Here is a 25,975-nt window from a genome sequence, read left to right as displayed (position 1 = left end):
CTTGAAACTTAAGCACGTTGTAAAAAATGAAAGTGTTGAGTATCTATAGAACTGTCCAGTGACCAACGCTTACGCTTAAAATTAAAAGCGTGCTTATGCGCTTATTTTAAAAAGCAGACTTTTTAAGTGCTTTTCCTTTAAACGCCCACCTCTAGTCATATGTTTTTTACCGAACAAGCGGCGGTGGCGTCTAGTATTGAAGTATATTTTGGAAGGAGGCCACGCATAATTTTATTAATACAAAATAACCGCCGAATCGTGCACAATAATTTATTGATTTCTTTAGTGGAACAAAGGCCCGTTTTTTTCCATAATTTCTCAGATTTTCTTATAATTTTTCAAATGTGCTTGTACACGCTGCTTCTTGATACATTGGGTGAACCCAATACCGTCTGTTCTTCCGGCGGCAAAGCCGTTGGCGTCTTCTATGCCAATATAAAAGTGCAACAAAGCGTGAATCCATCACAGACGTGTTTGAGAACACGTTGAGAGGCCATTGCTGTGTGAATACTTAGGATATTCGTCTTTTAAACGCTACATGAAACAGTGTCTAATCTTTCAAAATCTAGAAATCTCTCAATGATAATAATATTTTAAAAACAAATCAATTTCTAATATATCTGTTTAATACTAATAAACTTATAACCCATGAATACAAAATATAACAGTAGAGTACTTGCTAGTACCTTACACAAATTGGCAAATCCTTCCAGCACGATAGCTAGCATTATAGTGTATTCCATCGATATGATAAGAAGAATAAAAAACCCACTACACTTTACTCTTATCGACACAAAATGTATATTACTTCCGTTGCACCACTAGTTGTATGAATTCACAATAAACGACGAATTAAATAAATAACGTATGTAAGTATTAACTGCTAGGAAGAGGCCCGTTGTTAATTGGTTCTGGAGCGGTACACTTCTTCAGATGAGTCCTCATATTTGATGACTGAGTGAAAGCGAGCTTACAGCGCGGACAAGAGTAGGGTTTCGCGCCAGTGTGGAAGTTCAGATGCGACTTGAGATGATGCTTCTTAGTGAAGGACTTAGAGCACAGAGCGCAGGAAAACGGTTTTACACCTAGAAAAGACAGATAAGAAATTTAATGTTAATTAGCTACGATTTGAAAAAAATGTTAGTGCATTTTTCGAATTAAACTACCCGAAAATACCACTTCCAAATTTTCAATAATTAAGTAATTTCACGAAAAAATAAATTAATATTATGGTAGTAAAACATCATAATATAGATTACAATCAATATCAAAAAGTATTGTTTAGGAAAGCGCACCAGTCTAGCTGAGCAATAATTCTCGTTAAGGTTTTAAAATTCTAATAATCTAAATCTAAATTCTAATATGCTGTAGGTATATACCTACAGCATATACAAAAGTAATTATAATAACAACGAAGTTAATAATATGAAAGTAATAAAAGAAGATAACCGTCTGCTTAAAATATATCAAATAAGTAATACTAAACTACTTAAGAGTCTATACTACCTCAAATGGCTTTGGTTGATTCCGTATAACAGTGAAAGTGTTGAAGCAATCACTTTGGAAAAAAAAATATTATGGTAAAATTGAAGATATACACTGATTAGTGCCTATACGGTGTAAAAACACGATTCCTAAAAATTTTCACGATAAAAAACAAACTTACCTCTAAATTATACAAGAAAACCGCTGTATTCAATAGGCACTTCACATATATAGCAATTATTTTTTTACAGTACGGAAGAAATTTCAATTCGAGCGGAGGTAAGTACCATTATTCAGAATTTACCTACTTAAAGAATTCTATACCTTTTTATTGAAGGAAACGTACGTAAATAAACTATAGTTTGAAATAAATGCTCTGGATGTTAATTTTTTATTTTTTAAATGTAGACGAAATTCAGATATCTCAACAACTAACACCCTACTATCTATGCACACTACAATTAGTTTAATTTATAATGTACATCTTTTTTAAATCGTAACTTATTCGCGGCAGCCAGTAACATAGAGGTAAATGGAAAAGAAAGGCGTGAAGTTTCTATGTGTACTCTGTAGTACTGACCAGTGTGCAACCGCAGATGCAGAGTCATGTTAGATCTGTCAGCAAAACGTTTGTCGCAATGCGGACAGGCGTAAGGGCGTTCGCCCGAGTGGGTGCGCTGGTGCTGCTTCAGTAGCATCTTGCGTGAGAACGCCTTTCCGCACTCGCCGCACACGTGAGGCTTCACCCCTACAATAAAACATTGTCAAACAAGTATATGAACAAATTAATGAATGAGTGAAATATCGAGACCGAGACGAGTATATCCTTAAGTCGAGGGTAAAATGGGTTCTATGAACGAGTTATATACACTCTGCTTTTCACTTCTCATGCTCTTAAAGTTCGTATTTATGCTGGGTGTAGGTTGCATAAAATAGGATTTTATGCTCTATCTAGTGCTTAAAAAAAACCATCACATTAAATTGTTGTAATTTTACATTCAATTTTAATTAAATAATCGTTTATTTGTAATATTGCTGTTTAATTTCTTCGCAATCGAAGTGAAAAGCAGAGTGTATATAACTCGTTCATAGAACCCATTTTACCCTCGACTTAAGGATATACTCGTCTCGGGTAAAATCACGCGTTTTATGCACTTGTTGCACAATCTACTGTTATTGCACATTACAGTGACAACACAAACCAGTAACTTAAGTATAATAATCTCAGTACAGAGTACTAAAAAACCGACCTCGAAAGTACGTGGAATTACATCTATTTGCCAACTTTTATTGAAATATCCCCTAGTTCGCCACTATACAGGACTTGACACAGGATAATAAAAATCGGTTCTCACTACTCAAAGTATATTGAGAGAGAAAAACGCCTTGAATTGGGGAATAGCAAAACCAACCATTAAAATAATTGCTGCTTAAGTAAAATATAGGTTATTTATAAAAATGAATGTTCATGCGTAATCAGCCACCCTCAGAGGTGGATGATTTTCTTCAAACAAAAAAGAATCATGAAAATCGGTTCACAAATACCGGAGTTATCGCGTAACAAACATACAAAAAAAACATACAGTCGAATTGATAACCTCGTCCTTTTTTACAGTCGGTTAAAAATAGCAAGTCAATGTGCAACAGGCAGCCTTATTGCAATGTGCAATATTGACTTGCTATTTTATTGCTATGTAGCAATTTCTGCCAGGCAATCTTAGTATGGACATTTGGGATATGCAGAAGGGGTGCAACCAAAGAATATCTTTTTTTACACTACATTAAGTACTAATAGAGTATATCGATACCTCTACTGAACATTACGCCAACTTGGTTCTTATGTTCTGTTTTTATTTTGATTTTATTTGTTTATACTTTTTTTTCACAACATCATCAACCCTTTATACGTCCCACTGCTGGGCACGGGTCTCCTTTCAGACGAGGGTTTAAGCCGTAGTCCGCGACGCTGGCCCAATGCGGGTAGGGGACTTCACACGTTTTCCGAGTGTTGTGAACCTTCTCCAACGTGCAGGTTTCATCACGATGTTTTCGATGAGGTGCGAGCCCGGATTCGAACCCACGAACCTCTGCTTGAGAGACAGTAGGTCAAACCATTAGGCTACAACAGCTTTTTTCAAAAAAAATTTTTTTTGTTTTTTGTTTAATTTTATTTTTTTATTTTTTATCGTTTTTCTATTTTTATTTCACAAAATTCTGGGAGCATAATATTAATAAATAAATATGGCTGTTTACAAAAATAACAGAAAATTACCAAAAAATAAAGTTGACGTAGTGTTCATTGGAGGTATCGATATACACTATAATAATATAATATCTTCGACAACAGAGTGATATGATATGATAGATGTCTCGGTCCAATATGAATAACGATATTGTTCGCAATCACTGGGCACTTAGAACTTCATACCTAAAATATGACCATTATAAAACTAGACACTCTTCAGTGGCGCTTGCCCATGTTCATCATTATTTCAATCGAAAGACGTCCACTGCTGGACATAGGCCTCCCCCAAAAAGCGCCACAACGACCAGTGTTGCTGGACCGGTTTCGGTACCCTTGCGGTTAACATTGTGGGCGCTGCGAAGATCCCAGGTTCGATTCCCGGTAGGACTAATTTGGGAAACGAACTTTTCTACATTGGTTCTGGCCTGAGTATTCTCAGTGGGAAATGCCACAGGGTGGGTTCTGTTATTCTGGTATGAGTTCACTATGAATAGTACAAGCAATTCACTAGTTTGAAACCTGGCAATATGGCCAGCTTTTTTTAGAACGGAACTTTTTCGCCGCAGCCAGTAACATAGAAATAAATATAAAAGGGCGTTGTGTGTCACTGTGTACTCTACAATTCCAAAAAAATACTGGTGTTGCTTGTGTAAAATTATGGTCATTGTCAAAGTTTTCTTCGAGCACTAAAAGAGAACTTATTTTTGTACGACCGTTAGCACGCAATTTTGCCACCTATTGCACGTCCAATCACCTTTCTGCCATCTCCATTGGGCTGTCGGAGCCTATTACTTATTTGAAATGTAATAAAAATCAAATCCAGCCGTGCGTGAAGAGAACGTTCAGCGAACTCTCTGGATAACAGTTTCTGTAGCATTTAAAACTTTTCTAAGGTTTTTCCCTACCAGTGAACTAGCTATTAGTAACATGGTGCCCACTAAAACAGCTAATTCACTAATTTTGTACTAATTGTAGAATGCTTTTTTAATTTTGACATCGTAGACAACTATATTGATGTATATACTATTATAAAATATAAATCGGGAATTCGTTTTTTTAATGCACACACTTATAGCTCCTTATAGATAGATTTTCCTGTTCATAATAATAATAAAACATCCACAACAATTTTTATTTTTTTTATACGTCTCAGGCAGATGATTTCATCTGATGTTAAATGGAAAGTGGAATCCAAAAGTGAAGAACCTAGTGCAGTATTCATACAATTAACTGCTTCCATGGCCGAACTGTTACCATGCTGCACTGCCACGCAGAGACCCCGGGTTCGATTTCCGGTCTGGGAGAAATATATGTATGGCCTACATTTATTTATCTTGTGAGTTTTTTTATGATACTAAGTGACAGGACGAACAAATCGTACGCCTGGTGGTAAGCGACACGCTTGTCCATGGCAGTGGCAGTGCCACTTAGAGTTTTACATCGCAAAGATCTAAGGGCGCACTGCCACTGCGCCCATCACCGTGAGTCATAAGTAGGCAAGTCCCGTATGAATATAATTTCACCAGCACCCTTACAATTCAAAACCGGAATACGATAATGCTCACATTACAGTTTGGCGGCAGAAATACGTAAGATGGCAGTATTTCCCTGGACGAACTCTTCCACAAATAGCTCTACTGCTACTAGAAGTGCTACTAAGTAGAGCTGAGTGAATGTGGAATAATTTCCTGCTCTTTGGGAAATTATGGAATTCCCTGTACCAAGATTACCAAAGCAACGTAATCACTCTGGGGCACTTCCCAGAACCAATTGGGAAAAGTTATTACAGGTCCTTTCGGGACTCGAACCTGGGACCTCCTCATCCAGCGCCCACAGTGCAAACCACCGAGCAATCGAGGTCGACAAAAATTATTTATTTCTGATTAGCTATTCATATATTCACAATTTCAACCGCGATGTTTATAGATTCACAAAACGTTGTAACATTTTATAATTACATTGACTTGATGACACAACAGATCAATAAGAAAACGTAACGTACAATCGTAAATTTTACACGTAATAAAATAGTGTACATTCTACTGTGCGAATGGGGTGAGGCGTGAAATCGACACGTTTCCACGGAGATCGAACTTAGCACGGCCGTAGACAAATGCTGGCAAATCGGTAATTGTTGGCGTGGGAGTGTTTCAAGTAAGTGTAGTAGGTACCTGTGTGAATCCTAACATGCATGTTGTACGCCACCCGCTGGTTGAACGACTTCGGACACTGTGAACACTTGTACTCTTTTCGATTTCTGAAACAATAATAACATTTTCTTCAGACAAGAATACAGAATTATACATTAAAGTATTTATGTACAACGGCAGATAGTCGGTTACCTATCAGTAGTCCGAAATGACATTTGCCAGAAATAACGTTTAGTCGAAATTTCATAACCTCGAAAGTAATTTTGAGAGAAAAATTTTTTTTTTCTTTTAAACCTAACTTAACCTAATCTAACCGAACCTAATCGTGTCTTTGCGATAAACATTCAACATATTCTGAAATAACAACTGTTTCGTTATAATTCGGTTTTCGGTGTAATGAAAATTCGAACAGACGTTAATTCGGACAAAAAAAATCCGACTTTGTGATAGGTTACGCAGATGGTCATCTACAAAAGCTTAATTTTTCCGAAAACCGAATTTCTATTTTTTTTGTATAGGCATTATATAAATATTAATAATTAACCTATACATAGTCCCGCTGCTGGACACTTGCCTCCTCTCACAATAAGAGGACTTGGGCTGTAGTTACCGCGTGGATCCAGTTCTGAATGGGATGATTTCCTTCACCGAATTTGTCATGGTTAATTTCAAATTTATTTAAATTTAATACACAAAATTTTTAAAAAATCCGTCCAAATGTACATATTATATTTTATTCACCTATGGATCTTCATATGGCTGCTAAGGTACCCGCGATCGTTGAAGTATTTGCCACAAACAGTGCAAGTAGCAGCGAATTCCCGTGTCCCTCTGTGAATCGACATATGGTACTTGAAGTTGCGAAGCTGCGAGAAACTCTTGCCACACTCGCTGCAGCTGTACCTTGAGGTGGAGACATGGCGCTTCATATGACTTGCTAAAGTCTCATTACTGGTGAATACCTTGAACACGAAAATAGATTCTCTAGAAGCCATGTGTATAAAATATTTAAAGATTCCAGATAAACGCTGGTTGCTATGCACGTAGCACAAGTACCTACAAGTCACATTGTAACTATATACACAACAATTCAACAAATCAATAAATATAAGTTTAGTTTCAACTCCAAACGCCAAGCAGCTGACTATATGAATATAAATGTTTTCTTTACTTAGAAGTTGCTTTTAACTCGACTCTACAAATGATTATCTAAATTTGCAGCAAATTTTAATTTTGCATTCCACTTTGGTAACGGTTGAATTTTGATATCCACTCCCGAGAGCAGTGTCAGCTTACCTGATTGCATACAGTGCATTGAAATTCACTGCCACCTACGTTGCAGGCGTTAACGTGTAATGTATTGGATTGTTCGATAGCGTCGCCGTTCGCGGGTACCCTTTCTCTGACATCGATGCTCTGTGGTGTTTTAACATTATTATTGCTGTCATTCAATGTATCCATTTTGTGTTCCTGTCCAATAATAAAATGTATTTGATTAGTGAGCGATATACACTTTATTGCTTGATCGTTGATTCAACTATGTGTACTCACGATTTTCTTAGTTGACGTTGAAACTTTAGCTTCCTCCTCTTTCCTGTGTATTGGTCTATAATTAACAGGTAAGCGTGGACTCCATGGACTTCCTAGGACTTGATTTAAAATTGCATTCTTTGCCGTTTTGTTACTACTGCCACTTACTTTAAAATCTCTTTTAAGTAGAGCCTTGTGCCCTTCAGGTAATTTCTTACCGGGATATTCTCTAAACTTATTGCAATTATTTTCTGTTAATCCGAAAGGAATCATTTGTGATGGTAAAGAAAGACAATTCGTTAATATGTTGCTTGAATTAGTAAGACCATGTAAACGTAACTTTGGATAAATATGCATTGCGCTAAAATTTTTCAAATTAATAGATTCGTAATTGTTAAAGTTTTGGGCACCAAAGGTTTCTTTCAGATTTTTCGTACCAGAGTACCAAAAAGGCACATCTGTCGATTCCTTAGAGATGTCTGGAGCATTATCAACTCTGAGATTTTTGTCATTTGCATTCGTCAAGAGCACTGATGTCGGTTCACGATAGCGCTCGTTTGATATGGCTAGCACGCCTGCCGTCCGACCGTTAACATTACCGTTCCGAGGATATGTCTCGATACATAAATCACGTAAGAAACTACTCCTTTGTCGGTCTCTGCACTGTGGTTGCAGATCATCTAAACAAGTAAGCCCGTGACGTCTCACTTGCTTATCTCGCTGAACTGTATTGTTATATGAGCACGGTTGCAACAAGTCCCATATTTCACTTCCTTTCTTGATATTGATATAGTTTTTATCGTCACAATTTCCCAATGAAAATATTTCATTGTTTTTTACTTTGAATTTATTATTGCCTGCCGTATATTTAGTTTCTACGTTCCCTACACTAAACGCTTTAGGCAAATACTTTTCATCAATAAATATTTGCATAGTACGAATAATCTCTAAAAATGTCTCCAACTTATTGTTGTGAATTATAACTTCTCCATTGTAAATGTAATATAGTACAGATGACATGGCGTCGAGATCAAAGTCGGGCAAGACTATAAACGTTGGTGTTTCTTCGTGCGGACACGCGAGAAGTATTTGCTGAAAGGAAATTGTCGCTAATTAGAAATGGAACCATAAATTGTGAGAGCGCTGTGGTTGAATAAAGCTGTAAAGGTGAAGGTAGGTTACCCTAAGGAACGCGCTGACGCTGGCAAGAACGGCTCGGTGTGCGCTGAATGAACGACCATTGCATTGCAACTGCACATCGCACCACTCGCGACTCGCCAGCCATTCGCACATCTATAAATATATTCAATAGTCGCTTTTATAGAATAATACGATTGGACGTCTAGTTTCACTTCTTGAGCACATATTACCTACAACAAAAACACTTTTACAAAAACTAAATTGTTTTGAATTCGCCGAGATACCTATATACTGTTATATCTTTTATAATAAGTTAGTTAAAATGCTATCTAGATTTTGTGAGCCTTTTCATTATTTTCTAGTCATTTAAATGGCCTTCATGTCGACCTAGTACAAGAGATGTCCAGAGTAAAATTCGAACGTGTGCAAACAAGTAATGTGTGTGGCACACTTTTAATATTGCTTCGGCAATAGTGCAAATAGACGAAGCCTCTGCCCAGTGCCCGGAGTTGTATGCTGTAGCATGTAGCTGAGCCAACAGTTCCACATGGCACTACGGCAAAATTAACTAAACACATTTCGACCAGGTCAACGTTTTTTAAAGTAGCACCACTCGAGAAAGTATAGAACAAATAGATTTGATCAAACAAGGGGAAAATTAGAATCAACCAACCTATACGGAGATAAAACACCTTTTGAGTACCTACATTTTGGAGTCTTTTTAAAGTCCTACTTGTTATATTACTAAGGCGCTCGAAAACACGCCACGAAAACCTTAACACCCTTGACTAATGTTGAGATTTCATTCATACATTCAGGTACAATAGTTATTTTATGAATAAAAATACGAATAATAGAAAGTTACGAGCAATTAACTTTGAAACAAAGAATATTAGCAATTTTTTACACCATCTTCAATATTGAGGAGTAGAAGGTATGTATTATACGTACAATACACGACGAGTACTGATAACCGAAGTTAATTAATTTGCTAACCTTTGTGGTTACATTCTACACACACAGTCAAATCAGACATGCTTAATTTTCTTTTACCAATCACTATCGAATTTTTTTATAATATTGTATACTTCATTTAGATAATCGGTGTGTTCATTCCATTCATACGTTAAATAACATAATTATATATGTTAGGTTTTAACTTACGCAATGGGATTTACGTGTACCTACTTAGATCTCTAACTAAACGCTGGTCATTTTCATAACCTCAGTGGCCTAACGATTTGCATGCACTGTAGGCGCTGGATAATGAAGTCCAGGTGCGATTCCTGCTAATTTATATATATATATATATATATATATATATATATATTATATATTTATAAAAGTAAATTTCCCAAATTTTGGGAAATTTACTTTTTCCCATTTGATTCTGTTTTGGGTAGTGAATTTCATTGCTCTGGTCCTCACAACACAGGGAGATCCCTAATAGGAGACCAGATAATTGGTGTGCTTCTGTGGCACATTATTATTAGGTACCCATTTCGAATTAAGATTCATAAAATAACTTGATATAATGAACTAAACAAAAGTATTAAGTTGATAAAAGTCTAGTTTTCATAAGTTATCAATTACTGTCAAATCCCAATCAATTCAAATGGATAGGAAGTACCTATATTATACATTGCGCGTGAAAACCATCCATTTAACCAAATATCTTAACTGTCACAGTTACTAACATGCTAAACATCCTGTGTTTTAAAGTAACTAATACTGTCGTTAAGGTGATCGTATTTAATTATTAAACTACAACTATACATGCTATATTTTGCAGCACCAGAAACAAGCTTTTATAATATATTCAAATTGACGACATGTATGTATGAAAGTTACACATGCTTTACTCTGTTCATATAGCATTATGGGAATTGATTTGTATTACGTTAACTGGACTTTTTCACACCATATACCTACCCACAGACCAGATAACGTACCTTATCTTGTCTGTGGTCCCACAGCTTGGCAAGGGTTTCATCAAAGCAGAGATTGACATGTTTTTTAAGACAAACTCAAAAGTAAAGTTTATTAATTTTATTGACCATATAACGATTCGAGTTCTTAGGTTTTCGCGATTGTTGCACGGGATGACCATGGGACCTGTAAAGGGCCCGAAACGTTGGTTTGTTGCATTTCCTATATATAACGATTATTTTGTGATAAGTTTAATAGATACGTTCCCAATTGAAATGAAGTTGTAAATCTCAAATTTTGATAAGGCATCACTTGATAAATGCGTATCTCCCTTCGTAATAGGTTAGTGGTATAAGGCACTATTTTTTTAAATGGTAAATAAAAAGTGCTACCTATTTATGGCAGCAGTGGGGGGGTGGCAATGACACAGTTCCGAAATTCAAATACCTAATTACAAAACAAACTACTTACTCATTTACTCTAAACATTTATAGCTAGAAATAATAATTACAACACAAAATGTGATTCGAGTTCTAAGTTTCCCAAAATTATTTATTAAACCAAAAAGTACACGCACGCACGTTAAAACTATAAATTTCAATTCAGTTACATTCATATGCGTATACTATAAAATAATATTTTAACTTAATTATTTTAACATAAATAAATAGGTAAGTACTTACATTTCTAAAGTTTTGAAAAACAATTCTTTAAACAAATTAAACCAATTCACTACAATACGAGAAAATTTTGGTCAAATGAAAAAGCGCGGGTAACATCGCGTAGTGCCGCCGGAACAAGACTGTTGCGCGGATCCGCAGACCATGCGTCTGGACGACCGGGGCGCATCCTCCGCAGGTCGCCGATTGACCTGCTGGCGACGGTAACGCCCGCAAATGGAGACTTGTTTACTTTAACTGCTCACTTTATACCATTGTGACCCCCAATTACTAGCTGGTACTTACAGCTCCATATTCAGTTTAATTCACTTTATTATACTCTAAGTACTTACTCAAATACTTTAAAATATTTAAAACTTTAGAACGTACGAGACCGTTAACTATCTGTAGTTCGAGACCTACATAATATGTATGGTGCGAAATACCTAATAAGTATAGCACAAAATGTTACTAAAATTATTTTTTTAAGTACAATTTTTTTCGTAAACTGCAAAGCACGCACGCGCGTAAGTTCGTATATTAAAATTAAATCTATGCTCTACACTTAAAGTGTATATGGTCTATAAAGCCTTCAAAATCTCACAATCTCTAATTATAAACTAGTAATTCGTGAGAAACCATGCAGTGTTAATGACCTCATATAAAAAGTACTAATAAACATACAAAATTTTGTCGCCTTCATAATGTTTGTGATAACATCTAAAACTTTTCGAAAGCAGTTTAATTATACTTCTAACTTGAGGAATTAAAACGTGTATCAGTTATAATGGTTTCAAGTAAGGAAAAATCCTACAAATGAAGTGGAATGAGTGTAACTTAAATTTAATTGTACTAAGAAAAATGTTGTATCTACTGATTACCTTCTTACTTTCAGATAGATGATACAAGCAAAGAATAAAAAATAATGAAAAATTAACCACATTTATGTAAAAAACAACCACTATATTACAATAAAAGCAATATCACAGTTATGTTACATTGATATCTAGTAAAGTTTACACAGATTCATCAAATATGTTACTGTCCATATAATCTAATTCATCTCTATCTTTTATGTACATATTAAAAAAACTCCCATCCTTAGAATTAGGATCATATTTACAACATATACAGTAATACATGCTTTTACCACAAGCTCTACACTTTTTTGAATGCTTCAAAGTGATCTCATCAGAAAATTCACATACTACAAATTCATCTAAGTTGTATTTAAAGTCTATGTGACCGCCATCTAATGATTCAAAAACATGTTTGTATAAAAACTCATCAACACTCTCAAAAGTATTGAGAAGATTAAAAATTTGCTTCTCCTGTTTTGATAATACTTTGTCAAGCATAAAGACTAAATGATGATGATAACATTGGAATGATATTCTATCACTGTCCTTGTCTTTCATACTCATCCACTGCTTAACACAACTGAGAGGAGTCCTGTTTGCACCACTAAACAAAGCAGGATTGGCTAACAGGCCACTTGCAGCCATCACTCCATTACAATTTGTAGCTGCATGCAAATTATCCGCATCCCCCAAAGTCTTGACACCACCATTCGCAATAACCGGTATTTTTATAATTTCGCAAATATCTTTTAAGGCGCCAGTATCGACAATACCAGCACTATTCTGGTCGGGTGTCCGTCCATGCACTGTCAGGAAAGTAATCCCACATTTCTCCAACTGCCTACAAATCTCTATTGTTTTCTTTATCTCTTTAAGTAGCCTCACCTTGACGGACACACTAAAAGTATCAGGCAAACTGTTTCTCACTCCTTTAACTATGTCTTGTATGATTTGTGGTTTGGACAGTAGAGCACATCCATAGCCATCTTTCATGGCCCATCGCTGAGGGCAACCGCAATTCAAGTCTACGCCATCTGCGTAAGGATAGACGAGTGTGGAGGCATCGACGAAATCGTCTACATTATTGGCTGCAAATTGCACGATCAGAGGAGAGTCAGTAATCGTAGTCGCAAACTCGCTTGCGCGGGCTTTGCCATTCTGGCAAAACGAGTCAGCTAAAACCATTGGAGTGAAGCACAAATCCACTCCATAGCTACAAATAAAACAATGTATTAATATGATAGAATAAAACTAATTACATAATCACTTAAGATTTCAACCAGAATCAGAGTTGAACTTACTTTTTTACCAGAGTTCTAAATTGCACCTTACTGTACCTCACCATAGGAGCACAGACTTTAACATAGCTATTATTTTTCTTGGAATTGCCAAACAACTCCGGTACATCGCTCTTGTTTTTCATCCCGTACAATTATTTCGTAAACACAAATATAACCTCGAAAAACGTGACTACAGTTATCACTTATCAATTAACTGTCAACTATCAACTATTCAATCAATGTCTTGCGGTAGGAATGTGCCGTACTATTCAATTGCTCAACAATATTATGAAAAATTCTGAACTCCGCTTAGATTGTACGTAAAAATGTTTCGATCTCTGTTCAGACATGAAAATTAAGACCATGGTATGGACGTGCAAAATTCACAAATTATATTCGACGCAAAGTATAGATCAAATCGATTAATTAATCACTGTAATCAAGAATTTATCGCTACAAATTTTTTACACTATGGTTCAATCCATGTCCAACTGTCAATTTATCAATCACTCACTCCCATTTCTCATGTGTTGACTTAAACGTAACGAAAATTAAATTATGAAAGAAACGATTGAGACTATTTAGTAATTATCATAGAATAATATTACTCCAAGGAGGTAATTATAGAACATTTGATGACTTACAACATTGTTAAATATTTCCCACTTGGAATAAAAAAAATGGAGAAACAAGATCAAGAGGAACGCTTGCAGAGAATAAAAGGTGTGCAGTGTTTTCATTATTTTGGTACTTGTTGTACCCAGGAATATCATAAATATTTTTCATAATTACAGCTGGAGCATTCCTCGCGTCTGTGGCAGGAATTTCTGCATTCGTTGGGTTCGGAGCAACGTTGGCTGCAGCAAAGAAAAGTGATCCGAAGTATTTTAACAAAGGTAATTCCATTTTCAGTACGATCCTAACTGATGCCTTACCAATCTCTACAAATTATTCTAGGTCCTAAGTATATATTAATAGTCATTTGTTAAAATTGTGCTGTTTTTAAATTGTAAAACTTCTTGAATAGAGGTTGTGTGATGTAACTTACATGACCTATTCTAGTTATGTTCCAGGTTTACAAGGTAGTGTAGAAATGGCAGACGCTGGAGTTCTCCTAGCATTGAGGGCACTTGGTTGGGGTACTGTGTATGCAGTAGCTGGCACATCTTTAATATGTTATGGAATATGGAAACTGTCTGGTGCTAAAGATGTGAGTACTTAATAAATAATAATTAATGTTAAAAATTATTAATTAACAAATGGTAACAGTTAACATAATGTGTAATAGTTTTGAATATCACCCTGGATGTTTTTTATTATTGAAGTTGATGATTTTGAGGCTAGTATAAAATTCAATAGTTATCACGAAATTATAACACCTCATTAAGTACTTTTGGTTTTAAATCTAATACAGCTCGTACAAATATTTATTACTATTTATTGCCTCTCTCGTGCCGGAACTAGCAGTGGATCAAATTTTCAATTATTATTAATGTTGAACCATCATTCTATCAGTAAATTATAAAAAGAATGGCATAGGACAATAGTGGAGAATGTAAGCTTGTGTAAGCCGAGGAAGATTGTATATCTTGTCAGCTACAGCCAAAATGTCAGATATGACTGTTGGTCTGGAGAGGGATGTTATGTGAATTAACTCCAAAATTATAATTATTCTTAGAAAAGAATAGGGTGGTTTGCATTAACATTAGACATAACTGGTTGATGACTGTACCACCTCAGTTAACCGTGACCATGGGACCTGTAAAGGGCCCGAAATGTCGGATTGTTTGAAAAAACAAATATAGGCAATTTAAAACCGGAAAAATAGTTCCATTTCCTATGTGTAACAATCGCGGAAACCAAAGAACTCGATATATAATTATTACTATTTTCCAGCTCAAAGACTTCAGATTCAGAATGGGCAACATATTACCAGCTCTGCCAAAAAACAACCCACCAAAGTCTCGGACAGAATTCAGTGGTTTAAATGACTTAATGACCTACTTATCAGAAGATTATGGGAAATCGAAATCAGTGAAAGAAAAATGATGTGTATAAAATAATTTATTTTAAAATAATATACTTATATAATAAAAGTTGTTAGATAGTTAAATCTTGTTTTATCATAAACTCTTCTTTATATGCTGGGCCTTGTGTGCAACTTGCTTTGCATGTGTACACAGCTAGCACCCCCCAGTCAATGCTGTTGAAATCTATACCAACATTGATGAAGTTCAATAGCTGAGGCATTACCTAAAAATAAATTTTTTATTGCAATATTGCTGCATTTGCTAAACTTAACCTAAACCTCATAAATATTACTTTGAACACCTGATACTTATGAGACTACAACAAATTGTTCAAATGTCCTACTTGAAATTCAAACTGCCTCTCTTCTTTACAGTACTGGCAATTTGGCACAACAACAGCAGTGCCTTCAGTGTGTCCTGTAATCCAAAGAGGAGTGCCTCCCCTATCATATCGAAGCACTTGATCAGGGTGCCTTGCAATCCTCTTGCTAAATTTGTTAAACACTTTGTCCTCAGGCAGAGTCCTTGTGTATTGTTCAAGTTCATTTTCACTAACATTGCCGAGTGTTCCTGCTCTCTTTTCTTGTATCATTTTTCTTAGTTTCTCCATTTCTTTGTTTTCATCTACATCAGTAGCCTCTTCCTACAAAATTTCAAACATTATGATAAAATTATTTACATTAAAGTCCATTAAGTAGCATGTTCAACCACAATTCTCACTACATTTGTTTTCTCTGAGATCTTGCCCCAGGAAATAAACTTGGACGTCCTTACACGGACATTTGTGTTGGGTTTAAGAACCAGACCAAGTGATTGTGGCATTATTTTGCTACCTTACACCTCAATGCAAGAGACTTGAACCCCAGAAATAATGCCACTAATAAAATTATCTATAGTTTGTTTCAATCAATTCTAGAAAACCTAACAGATCATTGACCAAACTATACACAGTTTAGAGATGACCAATTGTACTGCCAACTACAATTCATTAATTAATTTAATGATTTGATTTATTAATCATTTGGAATAACAGTTCTTTTTGAGTTTTCACTGCAGATACAATATAACAAATACACAAAGAACTAAAACTAGTTTATGAGAGATACCTCATCCTCGTCATCCACAATGAGTTCCCATTCCTTAAATAAAATAGTCTTCCCTGCTTCAGTTACAGTAAACTCATTATATTTAACAATTTCTTCAATCTGAAAAGCAAATACTTTATTTATTATGCAAGTATGCAATTTGTTCTCAAAGCAAGTACATAAAAAAAAAGTGTACAATTGTACATGGTGAAACATACAAATATAAAAAACTCTAAATTCCCATGTACCTGCAACTGAGGGCACAATTCCTTATGACCTTTTTGCCAGTCCAGTATTTGATGTTTACGACTGCAATAAAATGTCTTTTTGCATTTTGAACAGTGAGAAGGTCCCTTCATCCCACACAAATTGCAGACCTTAGGCCATTTCTCCATTGGAAAATCCTGAAATAATAAGTACCTAAATCAATACTTTTATAAAAACTGTTTTACTGTAATTGTAGCTGGGAACACACATTATTACATACATTACATTGAACTTCTTCGTAAGGCTCGTAAGAGTAATAGTCATTTTTTCTAGGCAACTGGCAGCGTAGCACTACAAAATTTTCAACTGAATTTTTGCGACAGCACGACCCATTACGGCAAATGAATATAAATAATGTGCGATGGAAGTGATCACTAGATTCTTCAAATGGAGCGTATATCTGAAAAAAATATTTTAGTAAATACTTAAACACATAAACTGTTGGTATAACTAACCGAACATCAGCGGACGAAGGAGAAAAAGCAGTGTCACTGAAAGGCAGTTTCTTTCAAGAAAAAAGAATGCCATGCAATTCTCTCTAAAATTTCATGCATGTCAATAGGCAAAAATAATAAATTTAACCTCATTTAATTTAGTGTTTTCTGCAATTAGTGGTAACATTCGTCGTCTGTTATGTTAGTTACATTAATATAAACAAATAACAACAGCATGACATTATGCAATAAGGTTATTTTTTTACTGTATTGTGCAACAAGAATACTCACTTGACATAGAAACACAAAAGGATCATTGCATATCTTACAACTCAATTCTGTAGGATTGGGTAAATTTTTAAGATCTAGCCAAGCTGGTTTCCCTCCCACTTTGCTTGGGAAATACTTAGGATGCAAAAGCCAGTTACTTTTCTCCTCTAAGAAACCGATATCAACTTTGTTCTTTGCCATTATTTATTTTGATTGATACCTTATAATATATGAAATAAAGTTACTGTAATAAATAATACAATGGTCCTGCTGTCAATATTACAAAAATAATTTTCTTTCTAGCACTGCAGCAGTCCCCAACACAGCGTAAACACACGTTTTCGTTTTTTATTTTTGTGTGGCTACATCTTCATATACGCTTTACTAAAAATGTCAACTTGGATGAAAACGTGCTAAAAGATAACTAAAATTTAATTAGTAGTATTTTATTATTTAAGTAATGCTTATTATAATGAAATAAAATATAATAATAAAATATAATGAAATTGTAATGAGTATGTACTGCACATTTAAAATGTATTTCATTTAACACCATAAATTACCGAATGCACGAAAATTTAATACCTTGGCTACACTGAAAATAGGGATGTTACAATTAACATGAGCATACTATTTGAATCGATATTTATGGAACATTTTATTTTGTGGAATCAATACCATTGCTACCGATCTAAGGTGAACCTTGTACGTAGTATAACATCATGGTTCGATATCGAGTATATAACCAGATGGTTCGACGACCTATTTAAGGGTAACTTGTGTTTTGTACTCAATTTTGGTGATAATTTCTTTTTATTTAAATATTTATAGAATATCATCATGAAGTATTATTGCATATTCGATTGTGGTAACCTGAAATATTCTTTAATATTTCACGATGATATATTCGAGTAATTAAATAATAAAAATTGTCACCAAAATTGAGTACAAAACTTACCTGAAAACATTGACGTCATTGAAAATTACTGTACCCATTTATGGATAGGGATGCTCTGTGCTGTCTTCCCCAAAAAACTTGTTTTTTTTTATTAATAACTTTGGCTTGGATACAAGTTCTTTGAGCCATGTCTTCGTTTAATTATGTTTCTATAGATACGGCCGCCACAAAGAGGATAGGCAATTTGAGGCGGCGTGTTTGGATTGACTCGGGATTCCTTAGGATGGGCCGATACCGGCATTTAAGTTCGAGATTCGTATAATTGCGCGTTTTAATCTTCGATTAAGGCACAATAGCACTATCCTATTCCACTTTAAACTAGATTTCACAAAATAATTTAAAGTCAAAATAAAAACGACACTTTTCCCTCCAAAAGGCCCGGAGCGAATCCCAAAAAACTTGGGTTTACCTGTGTAGCCACCTTTCCCAGGGACGAAGTAGTTAAATTTATGTAAAAAGTTGCCAAAAGTGACTAAACAAAAAATTTTTAAAATGTATTAATTTTACAAATCATGAATCCAAAAGAATATCCTCAATATCAATCAAATCATTATCACCTTGTCATGTTGGTCGTCCAGCTTCACTTTTGGTATTTTTTCTGGTTTTTCGTTTTTTCTGCTAAGAGTTTATCAAATATTTTATTGTACAGTCAAGAGCACGTCAAGCTTGGCACTTTGTACTTTGGGCCGTTCTTATCGAAGCGGAATAAAATTGGATTTAAATCTTAAGTGTCAACTTGACGTGCTCTAGACCCTGTACCTAACAATAAATGTGGCTAGAATAAAAATCGGCTAGTGGCAACACTGGAGTTGAAGTCATCAACTTTACCACTACGCTAGCCACATCTTCGCCGTCTACCATCTTATGGGGATATTACCTGCCAATCTAGTACTGACAGTACAACTTGTATTTTTTCACTGCGCAAGGCAGTTCCAATCAATTGTTAATGATTAAAACAAGTAGTGTGTAATGAATGTATTACTTTTATTTTTGTCTCTAGGGCATATCAGATAACGTTAAATTAACTAAAAAAAAGTAACAAAAGGAAAGATAAGTCGCATTTTACTTTACTTTCATTTCTGTATTTTGTTGAAGCTATAATACACGAGTAAAACTTTAACTTTACATTATAAAATAGAATACAGTATTAAATACATGTTATAGTTACCATTACAATTAATATTTACAAATCTATAAGAACAGCTATACACTTTCAATAATTAATAATAATTTAATAGACATGGTATTTGGACAAGCCATTCTCTCAACATTCATTCCTCTTGAACTTTTTGCTTGATTCATTCACCACATCTTCCAGCTTGCTTATTTTCCTTGTTTTCAAGAATGAGTTACTATCACTTTCACTCATACTCTGACGAACACAATTCACACCTGATACATTCTGATTATGTACACCTTGTTTTTTATCACCCAAAGTTTTATTCTTATTAACTATTAGCGTATTTTGTATGTCTTTGACCAATTCACTTGTTGTGTGCAACTTTATGGGAATCAGAATTTGATTTTCATTCTCTCCTTTTTTGATAAATTCTGGTTTGATCTGAAGCATAGATCTATTTTCTAAATCTGTGGAGAGGCGAACAGCTTTCCGCAAGTGTATTGTATCAGAGGAGTCGCCGAAACTGCGCTTTACAACGATGTCGCCAGTGGGCATTTGTTTAACAAAGGTTAGAGTTGGTCCATCAGACTCTTTTCCATCCTTTGTTTTGCTCGTACTTAAATTTCCCTTTTCATTTTCTGACGCATCGTCTTGCTCCTCAGTTTCGATCAATTTACCTGTACAACATAGACGAAACATTATATTTGAAACAACTAATGACATATTCAGAAACGAGTGTTACAGAATATTTTTTGGCAATTTAATTTATATTAATTAAATTAAAATCAATCAGAATTACTTTAGTTTATCATCAACATACCATTTAATGTGGGGAATGTGATATCAGGTAAAGTCAAATGCGAGTCTGGATTATACTTGTGCATCAAAACCTTCAACAATTCCGAGATTTCTTCTCTTTTTCTTGTGACCACAATTTCATCAAACCAATTTGACAGTTGCTTTATTGGCAGGGAATAATCTACTATTGGGTCCTAGAAAGAAAATTTCAGATTTAGTTTACAAAAGAATTGTAAATAAATGTTAAGTTTATAGTATAGGAGAATTAAACATTACCTTGAAGAATTGTTCAACATATTGTAACAAATACAATCCACAATCTGTAAAATTGTTTTGTTGTGGTATTTTGAGGCAACTTCCCTTGATGTTATCCTTGTTAAATATTTTGTTTGTAGATACCTGTAAACCACAAAGAGTTTGATATTCTCTCTCAAAATAAAAATAGTTCAATAATATTATTCCAAAGGAAAAGAAATCTCAACTGACTTTTGCTTGGTATTCACAGGTCAGATAGTCTCGTAGCGTGGCCACCACTCTCGATCTTGAGGCTCCAGCCAGTGAATCAAATATTAAAATACAAGGCCTGCAATAAAAAAACCAAAGATAGTATTGCCATTTAAAAATACAAAAAATTATGCACTTTACAAAATACACACTGTTTAATAGGTTCACTCTTCGGTAGCGTTTGAACTTCTGTTTTTTTCTCTATATTGGGTTTTTCGACTTCTTCCTCCTCAGAATCACATTGCATATCCAAGTCACTTTCCTAAAAATTAAAGGGTTCTACTTTAAAGATACATTTTAGGACAAGAAAATATTACTACACTTATGGAGCATACCAAATGTATAGATTTATATTTTATGACAGCAAAGGTCCAACCATAACCAGGATTGTAGTAAAATAGTCATAGACTCACAAGAATCATGTTTTATGTTTTTTTTTATAATATCAAGTGACGGGACAAATAAGTCGTGCGCGTGATGGTAATCTATAACAGTTGCAGTGCCACTCAGAGCTTTAAATCGCAAAGATCTGAGGGGCACTACCACTGCGCCCGTCACCCTGAGACATAACTTGACAAGTGCCTTGTGCCTGTAACTTCATGTCGGTCATGGACAGTTCATATCTCTATCACTTTCGACGACATCTGAAAAGTCCGACGGTAAAACGTCCACTGTGCATTTGGAACATATTACAGGAGAGAGGATTAAAAGCAATTTATTAAAAAAAAAAATAACTAATTTTATTTGTTATATGGAAAACTAACAAGTTTCAGCTTTTCCACATATATAACAAATAATATTAGAGCTGTATGATTTTTCTTCTTAAAAAAATATTTTAAATCATTCTCCTGTAATATTTTCCAAGTGCATGTTAGACGTTTTACCTTTCCAGCGTCAATATGTATATATTATGATAAAGTTTGTTTTTTACAATTTAGGGATAACATTATATCTTTTATTCCATATTTCTGTTGAATGTCTAAGGCTGGTTTCAGAGTAGTGCGGATTTATCTGTGGACCGTCCGCGCGGAGTTATATGTGTGGCGTCAGAGCACCGTTTTACAGTGACGCGGATTGCCCCATACGGAACACGCTCCGTGTGAACTCCGCACATGCCACCCGTGTAATCATTGTAGGCGACTATGTTCCGTGAATATCCGCACTAAATTAACTACTCGATTCAGAGCACTGTGGATTCTACACATGTGGATGACCCGCAGGCGGACAGTCCATACAGGCCGTACGCATAGCTGTGAAACCAGCCTTACATAGTTTTAATGAAGAATAGGCTGTTTGGCTACCCAAAACAGTTAAAACTATAAAAAAAACATACAAGCCTTCCTGCAAAATGATAAAAGTTTCTTTTTATGCTACTGCCAAATAAAAAATATGCATCTCTGGCTGCATTTTTTTTTATCCCAAACTCTCTTAGAGAATAGGTGATCTTAAAAGTAATAAAATAAAAAATTCTTCTCAATCTTACATCAGCTTCAGCTTCATCTCGCTCACTGAGATTATCAGAGTCACAATTTAATGTAAGTTGCTCCTGTTTGTTTAGAGGAGTGATTGTGGTATTGCCTATTTGCATAGAAGATCGGCGTTCTGGAAAATAAAGTTGAATTTGTCATGAATGAACAGACAGGTCTAAACTTAGAAAATCTGAATCCATTGTCCATAATATATTTGGATGTATGCAACAGCACGCTGTTATACGCTTTTGTTTGAATATCGCTTCCAGTGCAACAACATCCATCATTCTGTAGCTTGAAGTGCTGCTGTCTGGACCATAAATATGTGTGCAAGTATTTATAGTAATCTCTTGCTCACCTCTTTTCTTAATTTCTTGTGGTGACACAATGCGGTTGTCAATCATACTTCTGCACCCCTCTAAGCTTGGGAAGCAAATAATTGCCACAAACCAATGGCAATTTTCATTAATAGGAACTACAATATAGTCTTTTTCAAAAATGTTCACATTCTTTGTCCATGTTTTCACTCTGGCGTGACGTTTTTGAGCTGGCGTCAAGCTACTGTCCCATTCGTGAGGATTTGAACTTTTGTTCACTTTGCTGGGTTTAGTAGTTAATCTCTTGTAGAAGAATGTGCTAAATATGTGAGTCTTTTCTCTCTGGCTGCTTGTTAAAATATCGTGTACTAAGTATTTTAAATAAAAGTCTATTATAACGTCATTTAGAAATTGATCCTGAGCTAGGCACATGTAATCTTCAGTGTTTATAGGTATACCTCCTTTACCAGGTGGGTATATTAAGATCTGTCGTATTTCTGCTGGGTTTGCGCTGAAATAAAGATAAACATTATTAAATTTGCTTAACAGCAGTTTAATTTATATTTTGCAATTTAATTTTAAGAAAACTGCATGTATTTCATAATTAAAAAGAAAATAAACCTTTTTGCACCAGAAGCACTTCCAGTGCTTGATGATCTGGTAGCCATTTTAGTGACAGTGCTGTTTTCTTTAGGGCATGTTCTCACAAGTATATCATTCGCTTCTCGTGAATTCAATTCATCCATTTTAATGCCAAATAAATTTTTCATTGTCATCTTTGCTTCATCAGTTATTGATTCTGGTAGAAGTGTTATTCTTTTGTATGGATCATTTTTTGACATGGGATTGTAGTATGGCCCTAAAATAAAATATGAATTATTTAGACAAAAGAACTTGGAAGTGGACATCCTTTCACACAACAACATTTTTCATAAAAGAAGTGATGATAAGAAAAGTTATAAGGCAAGGGAACTACAAACCAGATTGCTCAGTCATTTCCAATGTTTTCCTAATGTAGGCACCACATTTGTTAACTGTGTAGAGAAATATAACCGGTAGTCCTTTCCCAAAATGTACCAACAATTTAACAATTTCACGTAATTGTATCTGTAGTGCAACTTCTTTTGTTTCGTTTTTTAGGACTGGAGCCACTATTTTGATACCTTTTGATGATATGTATACCTGAAGTAGAAACAAACTGTGAGCACTATATTTATTCTTTCTACACATACATGTTTATTCAACACCAGGAATTATTTGACATGTACTAAGTATGGATATATAGAATTCTTGAGTGACTTGGGGTTGTATTCCAGAACTCTATTCAATACTCAAGTTAGGACTTGAGTATTGCAGTGAGCACTAAAAATCATACTCAAGTCCTTGCCATTAGGGTCATATTTCCAGTGCTTGAAATCGTACTCAAGTCTGCTCAAATCCTGACTTAAGGAGTAGAGTTCTAGAATACGACCCTTAAAGTACTATCATAGCAGGGGTTCACAACCTTCTCCAGCAAAGGGTTTTACACCCTCTAATAAAAATATCAATAATAAAAAATGCTTTTGGCAACCAAATTCTTTGTTATATATTAGTTTATTGTTATAAGACCACAGATTAGGAACTGCTGACATAGATAATAAAAGTATACCTTTTCTTTTGGTGTGTATCTGTAGGAACCAATTCTGATTGTTCGACAATTCAAAGTAACAATTCCCTGTAATGAGCTATGGCTGATCTCTTCTCTACTTCCATCTGGAACAAAGTATGACATTTTAATTAAACGCAATGATAGTTGAATCAAACATCTATCTAGTCATAATTTTGTCCCAAACTAGCAATGTGAATCAGTTTAAAATAAAAGTAAAGCATTCATATAAACTTGAAATAATTATCAAACAATTTTTGAACATTAGGGTATTTCAAATGAGTATGCAATATGTACATACACACTGCAAATACAAAGGCTGTCTTGCTATTCTAATTAAAAGAATATTTTAGTTACCTACTCTCCAACATATATATACTTATTTACGGTTTGTTGTTGGTGTTTATGTCTAGGTCATAGCAATACAATTCGACTACAGATTCACGATGCGCAAAAGCCATCAATTCAACTTTCAAATGACACAAATTTAAACACATGTTTCTGGTAATAAATATAGATTAGCACATTTGGGAATTACATTTTGCGGAATTAGCAACGTTATGGAGGTGAGATTGTTTGTATTGATCATCAAAATCTATCAAATCGCGTGGTGCTCGTCCGCCGGGCAAGGAAAATCATCACCAAACTTTTACCACAATATATGTACAAAATATTTACCTTTTACCGTTATATATTTATCGCTAAACATGATTAATATTTAAATATGATGAAATTAACACCAACTCGTAAAATATTACGAATAAAACACATAACGCTATCGCTTCGGGATACGACACCACAGATAAAAAAGTCTGACATAAGAAATGACGCTAGTGATGGGGTATAAGATTAAATTGAGTGATCCACTATTAATCGATTACAATATCGATACTGAGAATCTTGAAAAGGAACTATTCAAAAAGCTTAATAACATGTGGCCGAGATAATGATCTTGTCCACATGTTATTCGCTGAACAAGAAACATTTTTTAGACAAAGAGTCAACTGGCAATATAAAATTCACGAGTTACAAAAAGTTAACATTAGAGTTAACATATAAAGGCAAGTCTTGTGGTCGTATTAAGATGGTGAAGTTAGCCGACATGTCGTCCGACATATTTGAGATAAAATGTAGATATCTCGTTTACTAGTAACGTTCAATAATAATAATAAAGCTGGTGAAATTACAGGCAAATGGGACTTGTCAACTTATATCTCAGGATGACAGGCGCTGTGGCAGTGCGCCTCAGATCTTTGGGATGAGTGGCACTACAACTGTTATGGACAGGCGTGTCGCTTACCACCAGGAGCACAACTAGTGCGTTTTGTCACTTGGTATCATAAAAAAATAATATTAATATGTTTAATGCACTAAAATCCTATGTTCTAGCCAAATTCGACATAGAATGTTTAATAACAACACGTTGCTAGGCAACCAAGGCAGGTGTAAAGAACATTTTTTTTCCATGCTCATTTGGGTTAGTTTTACCGACGGTCTACTCGCATAATTGGGATTAAATAGGTAAGCAGGTAATTTGGGTTATGCAGATGTAATACTTACCTAGTCAATTATTATAAAATTTGCACAGTATCTATTGATACTTACTGCTAGACAGTGGTAATGGTAGATGAAAAGGAACAAAATTGTAAGATTTTATTTTATATTAATTTACTAGAAATACCATCCAGCACTTTCTAGTCACTTGAGATTGAAGCTATTGAACAAAATTCGTCACACGTGACTTCAAGATTAGTAATAGGGGTTAAAGTATGAAATTGCCGATTTGTACTGAAAATCTAA

At 34.8% G+C, this 25,975-nt stretch overlaps 5 protein-coding genes across 5 annotated transcripts; 1 reads left to right on the top strand and 4 right to left on the bottom strand.

Moving 5' to 3' along the window:
* Nucleotides 1-845: 845 nt before the first annotated feature.
* Nucleotides 846-11,652, bottom strand: LOC113236758 (zinc finger protein 578-like). Its single transcript, XM_026472926.1, has 8 exons — nt 11,163-11,652; nt 8,593-8,703; nt 7,432-8,502; nt 7,177-7,350; nt 6,622-6,842; nt 5,902-5,987; nt 2,066-2,233; nt 846-1,085 (listed from the first exon to the last, which is right to left on the bottom strand). Exons 2-8 carry the CDS (start codon nt 8,701-8,703, stop codon nt 877-879), a joined length of 2,040 nt encoding a protein of 679 aa, XP_026328711.1. The 5' UTR covers nt 11,163-11,652; the 3' UTR covers nt 846-876.
* A 452-nt stretch (nt 11,653-12,104) lies between these two features.
* Nucleotides 12,105-13,421, bottom strand: LOC113236875 (tRNA-dihydrouridine(20a/20b) synthase [NAD(P)+]-like). The gene is made up of 2 exons (XM_026473085.1): nt 13,300-13,421; nt 12,105-13,211 (listed from the first exon to the last, which is right to left on the bottom strand). The coding sequence occupies exons 1-2, from the start codon at nt 13,419-13,421 to the stop codon at nt 12,155-12,157; spliced, it is 1,179 nt and encodes a 392-aa protein (XP_026328870.1). The 3' UTR covers nt 12,105-12,154.
* Nucleotides 13,422-13,795: 374 nt separating this feature from the next.
* Nucleotides 13,796-15,378, top strand: LOC113236809 (transmembrane protein 242). Its single transcript, XM_026473004.1, has 4 exons — nt 13,796-14,001; nt 14,073-14,174; nt 14,352-14,488; nt 15,175-15,378. Exons 1-4 carry the CDS (start codon nt 13,914-13,916, stop codon nt 15,325-15,327), a joined length of 480 nt encoding a protein of 159 aa, XP_026328789.1. The 5' UTR covers nt 13,796-13,913; the 3' UTR covers nt 15,328-15,378.
* LOC113236757 (programmed cell death protein 2) lies at nt 15,379-17,687 on the bottom strand. Its single transcript, XM_026472925.1, has 6 exons — nt 17,386-17,687; nt 16,881-17,060; nt 16,642-16,797; nt 16,415-16,513; nt 15,652-15,951; nt 15,379-15,531 (listed from the first exon to the last, which is right to left on the bottom strand). The coding sequence occupies exons 1-6, from the start codon at nt 17,563-17,565 to the stop codon at nt 15,379-15,381; spliced, it is 1,068 nt and encodes a 355-aa protein (XP_026328710.1). The 5' UTR covers nt 17,566-17,687.
* Nucleotides 17,688-19,393: 1,706 nt separating this feature from the next.
* Nucleotides 19,394-24,966, bottom strand: LOC113236550 (sentrin-specific protease 6-like). Its single transcript, XM_026472679.1, has 11 exons — nt 24,854-24,966; nt 24,179-24,282; nt 23,511-23,712; nt 23,152-23,389; nt 22,572-23,041; nt 22,228-22,346; nt 20,897-21,006; nt 20,727-20,823; nt 20,517-20,639; nt 20,263-20,434; nt 19,394-20,119 (listed from the first exon to the last, which is right to left on the bottom strand). The coding sequence occupies exons 1-11, from the start codon at nt 24,882-24,884 to the stop codon at nt 19,587-19,589; spliced, it is 2,199 nt and encodes a 732-aa protein (XP_026328464.1). The 5' UTR covers nt 24,885-24,966; the 3' UTR covers nt 19,394-19,586.
* Nucleotides 24,967-25,975: the final 1,009 nt, after the last annotated feature.

The sequence above is a fragment of the Hyposmocoma kahamanoa genome, unplaced genomic scaffold, assembly GCF_003589595.1.
Source record: "Hyposmocoma kahamanoa isolate Upper Pololo Valley unplaced genomic scaffold, ASM358959v1 92, whole genome shotgun sequence".
Taxonomy (NCBI): domain Eukaryota; kingdom Metazoa; phylum Arthropoda; class Insecta; order Lepidoptera; family Cosmopterigidae; genus Hyposmocoma; species Hyposmocoma kahamanoa.
Note: the sequence above shows the minus strand (reverse complement) of the source record. Positions and strands in the feature narration are given on the sequence as shown.

Coding starts and splice junctions, on each gene's coding strand:
- LOC113236758 (XM_026472926.1), bottom strand. CDS start 8,703: ATGTGCGAATGGCTGGCGAGTCGCGAGTGGTGCGATGTGCAGTTGCAA. Junction 7,351..7,431: donor CAACGTCAACTAAGAAAATC/GTGAGTACACAT, acceptor ATTATTGGACAG/GAACACAAAATGGATACATT. Junction 2,234..5,901: donor GCATGTTAGGATTCACACAG/GTACCTACTACA, acceptor GTTTTATTGTAG/GGGTGAAGCCTCACGTGTGC.
- LOC113236875 (XM_026473085.1), bottom strand. CDS start 13,421: ATGAAAAACAAGAGCGATGTACCGGAGTTGTTTGGCAATTCCAAGAAA. Junction 13,212..13,299: donor TTTAGAACTCTGGTAAAAAA/GTAAGTTCAACT, acceptor TTTTATTTGTAG/CTATGGAGTGGATTTGTGCT.
- LOC113236809 (XM_026473004.1), top strand. CDS start 13,914: ATGACTTACAACATTGTTAAATATTTCCCACTTGGAATAAAAAAAATG. Junction 14,175..14,351: donor TCCGAAGTATTTTAACAAAG/GTAATTCCATTT, acceptor GTTATGTTCCAG/GTTTACAAGGTAGTGTAGAA. Junction 14,489..15,174: donor AACTGTCTGGTGCTAAAGAT/GTGAGTACTTAA, acceptor ACTATTTTCCAG/CTCAAAGACTTCAGATTCAG.
- LOC113236757 (XM_026472925.1), bottom strand. CDS start 17,565: ATGGCAAAGAACAAAGTTGATATCGGTTTCTTAGAGGAGAAAAGTAAC. Junction 17,061..17,385: donor CTTTTGTGTTTCTATGTCAA/GTGAGTATTCTT, acceptor TATTTTTTTCAG/ATATACGCTCCATTTGAAGA. Junction 16,798..16,880: donor ACGAAGAAGTTCAATGTAAT/GTATGTAATAAT, acceptor TTATTATTTCAG/GATTTTCCAATGGAGAAATG.
- LOC113236550 (XM_026472679.1), bottom strand. CDS start 24,884: ATGTTTAGCGATAAATATATAACGGTAAAAG. Junction 23,390..23,510: donor GGAAATGACTGAGCAATCTG/GTTTGTAGTTCC, acceptor ATTTTATTTTAG/GGCCATACTACAATCCCATG. Junction 21,007..22,227: donor GAGATGAAGCTGAAGCTGAT/GTAAGATTGAGA, acceptor TTTAATTTTTAG/GAAAGTGACTTGGATATGCA.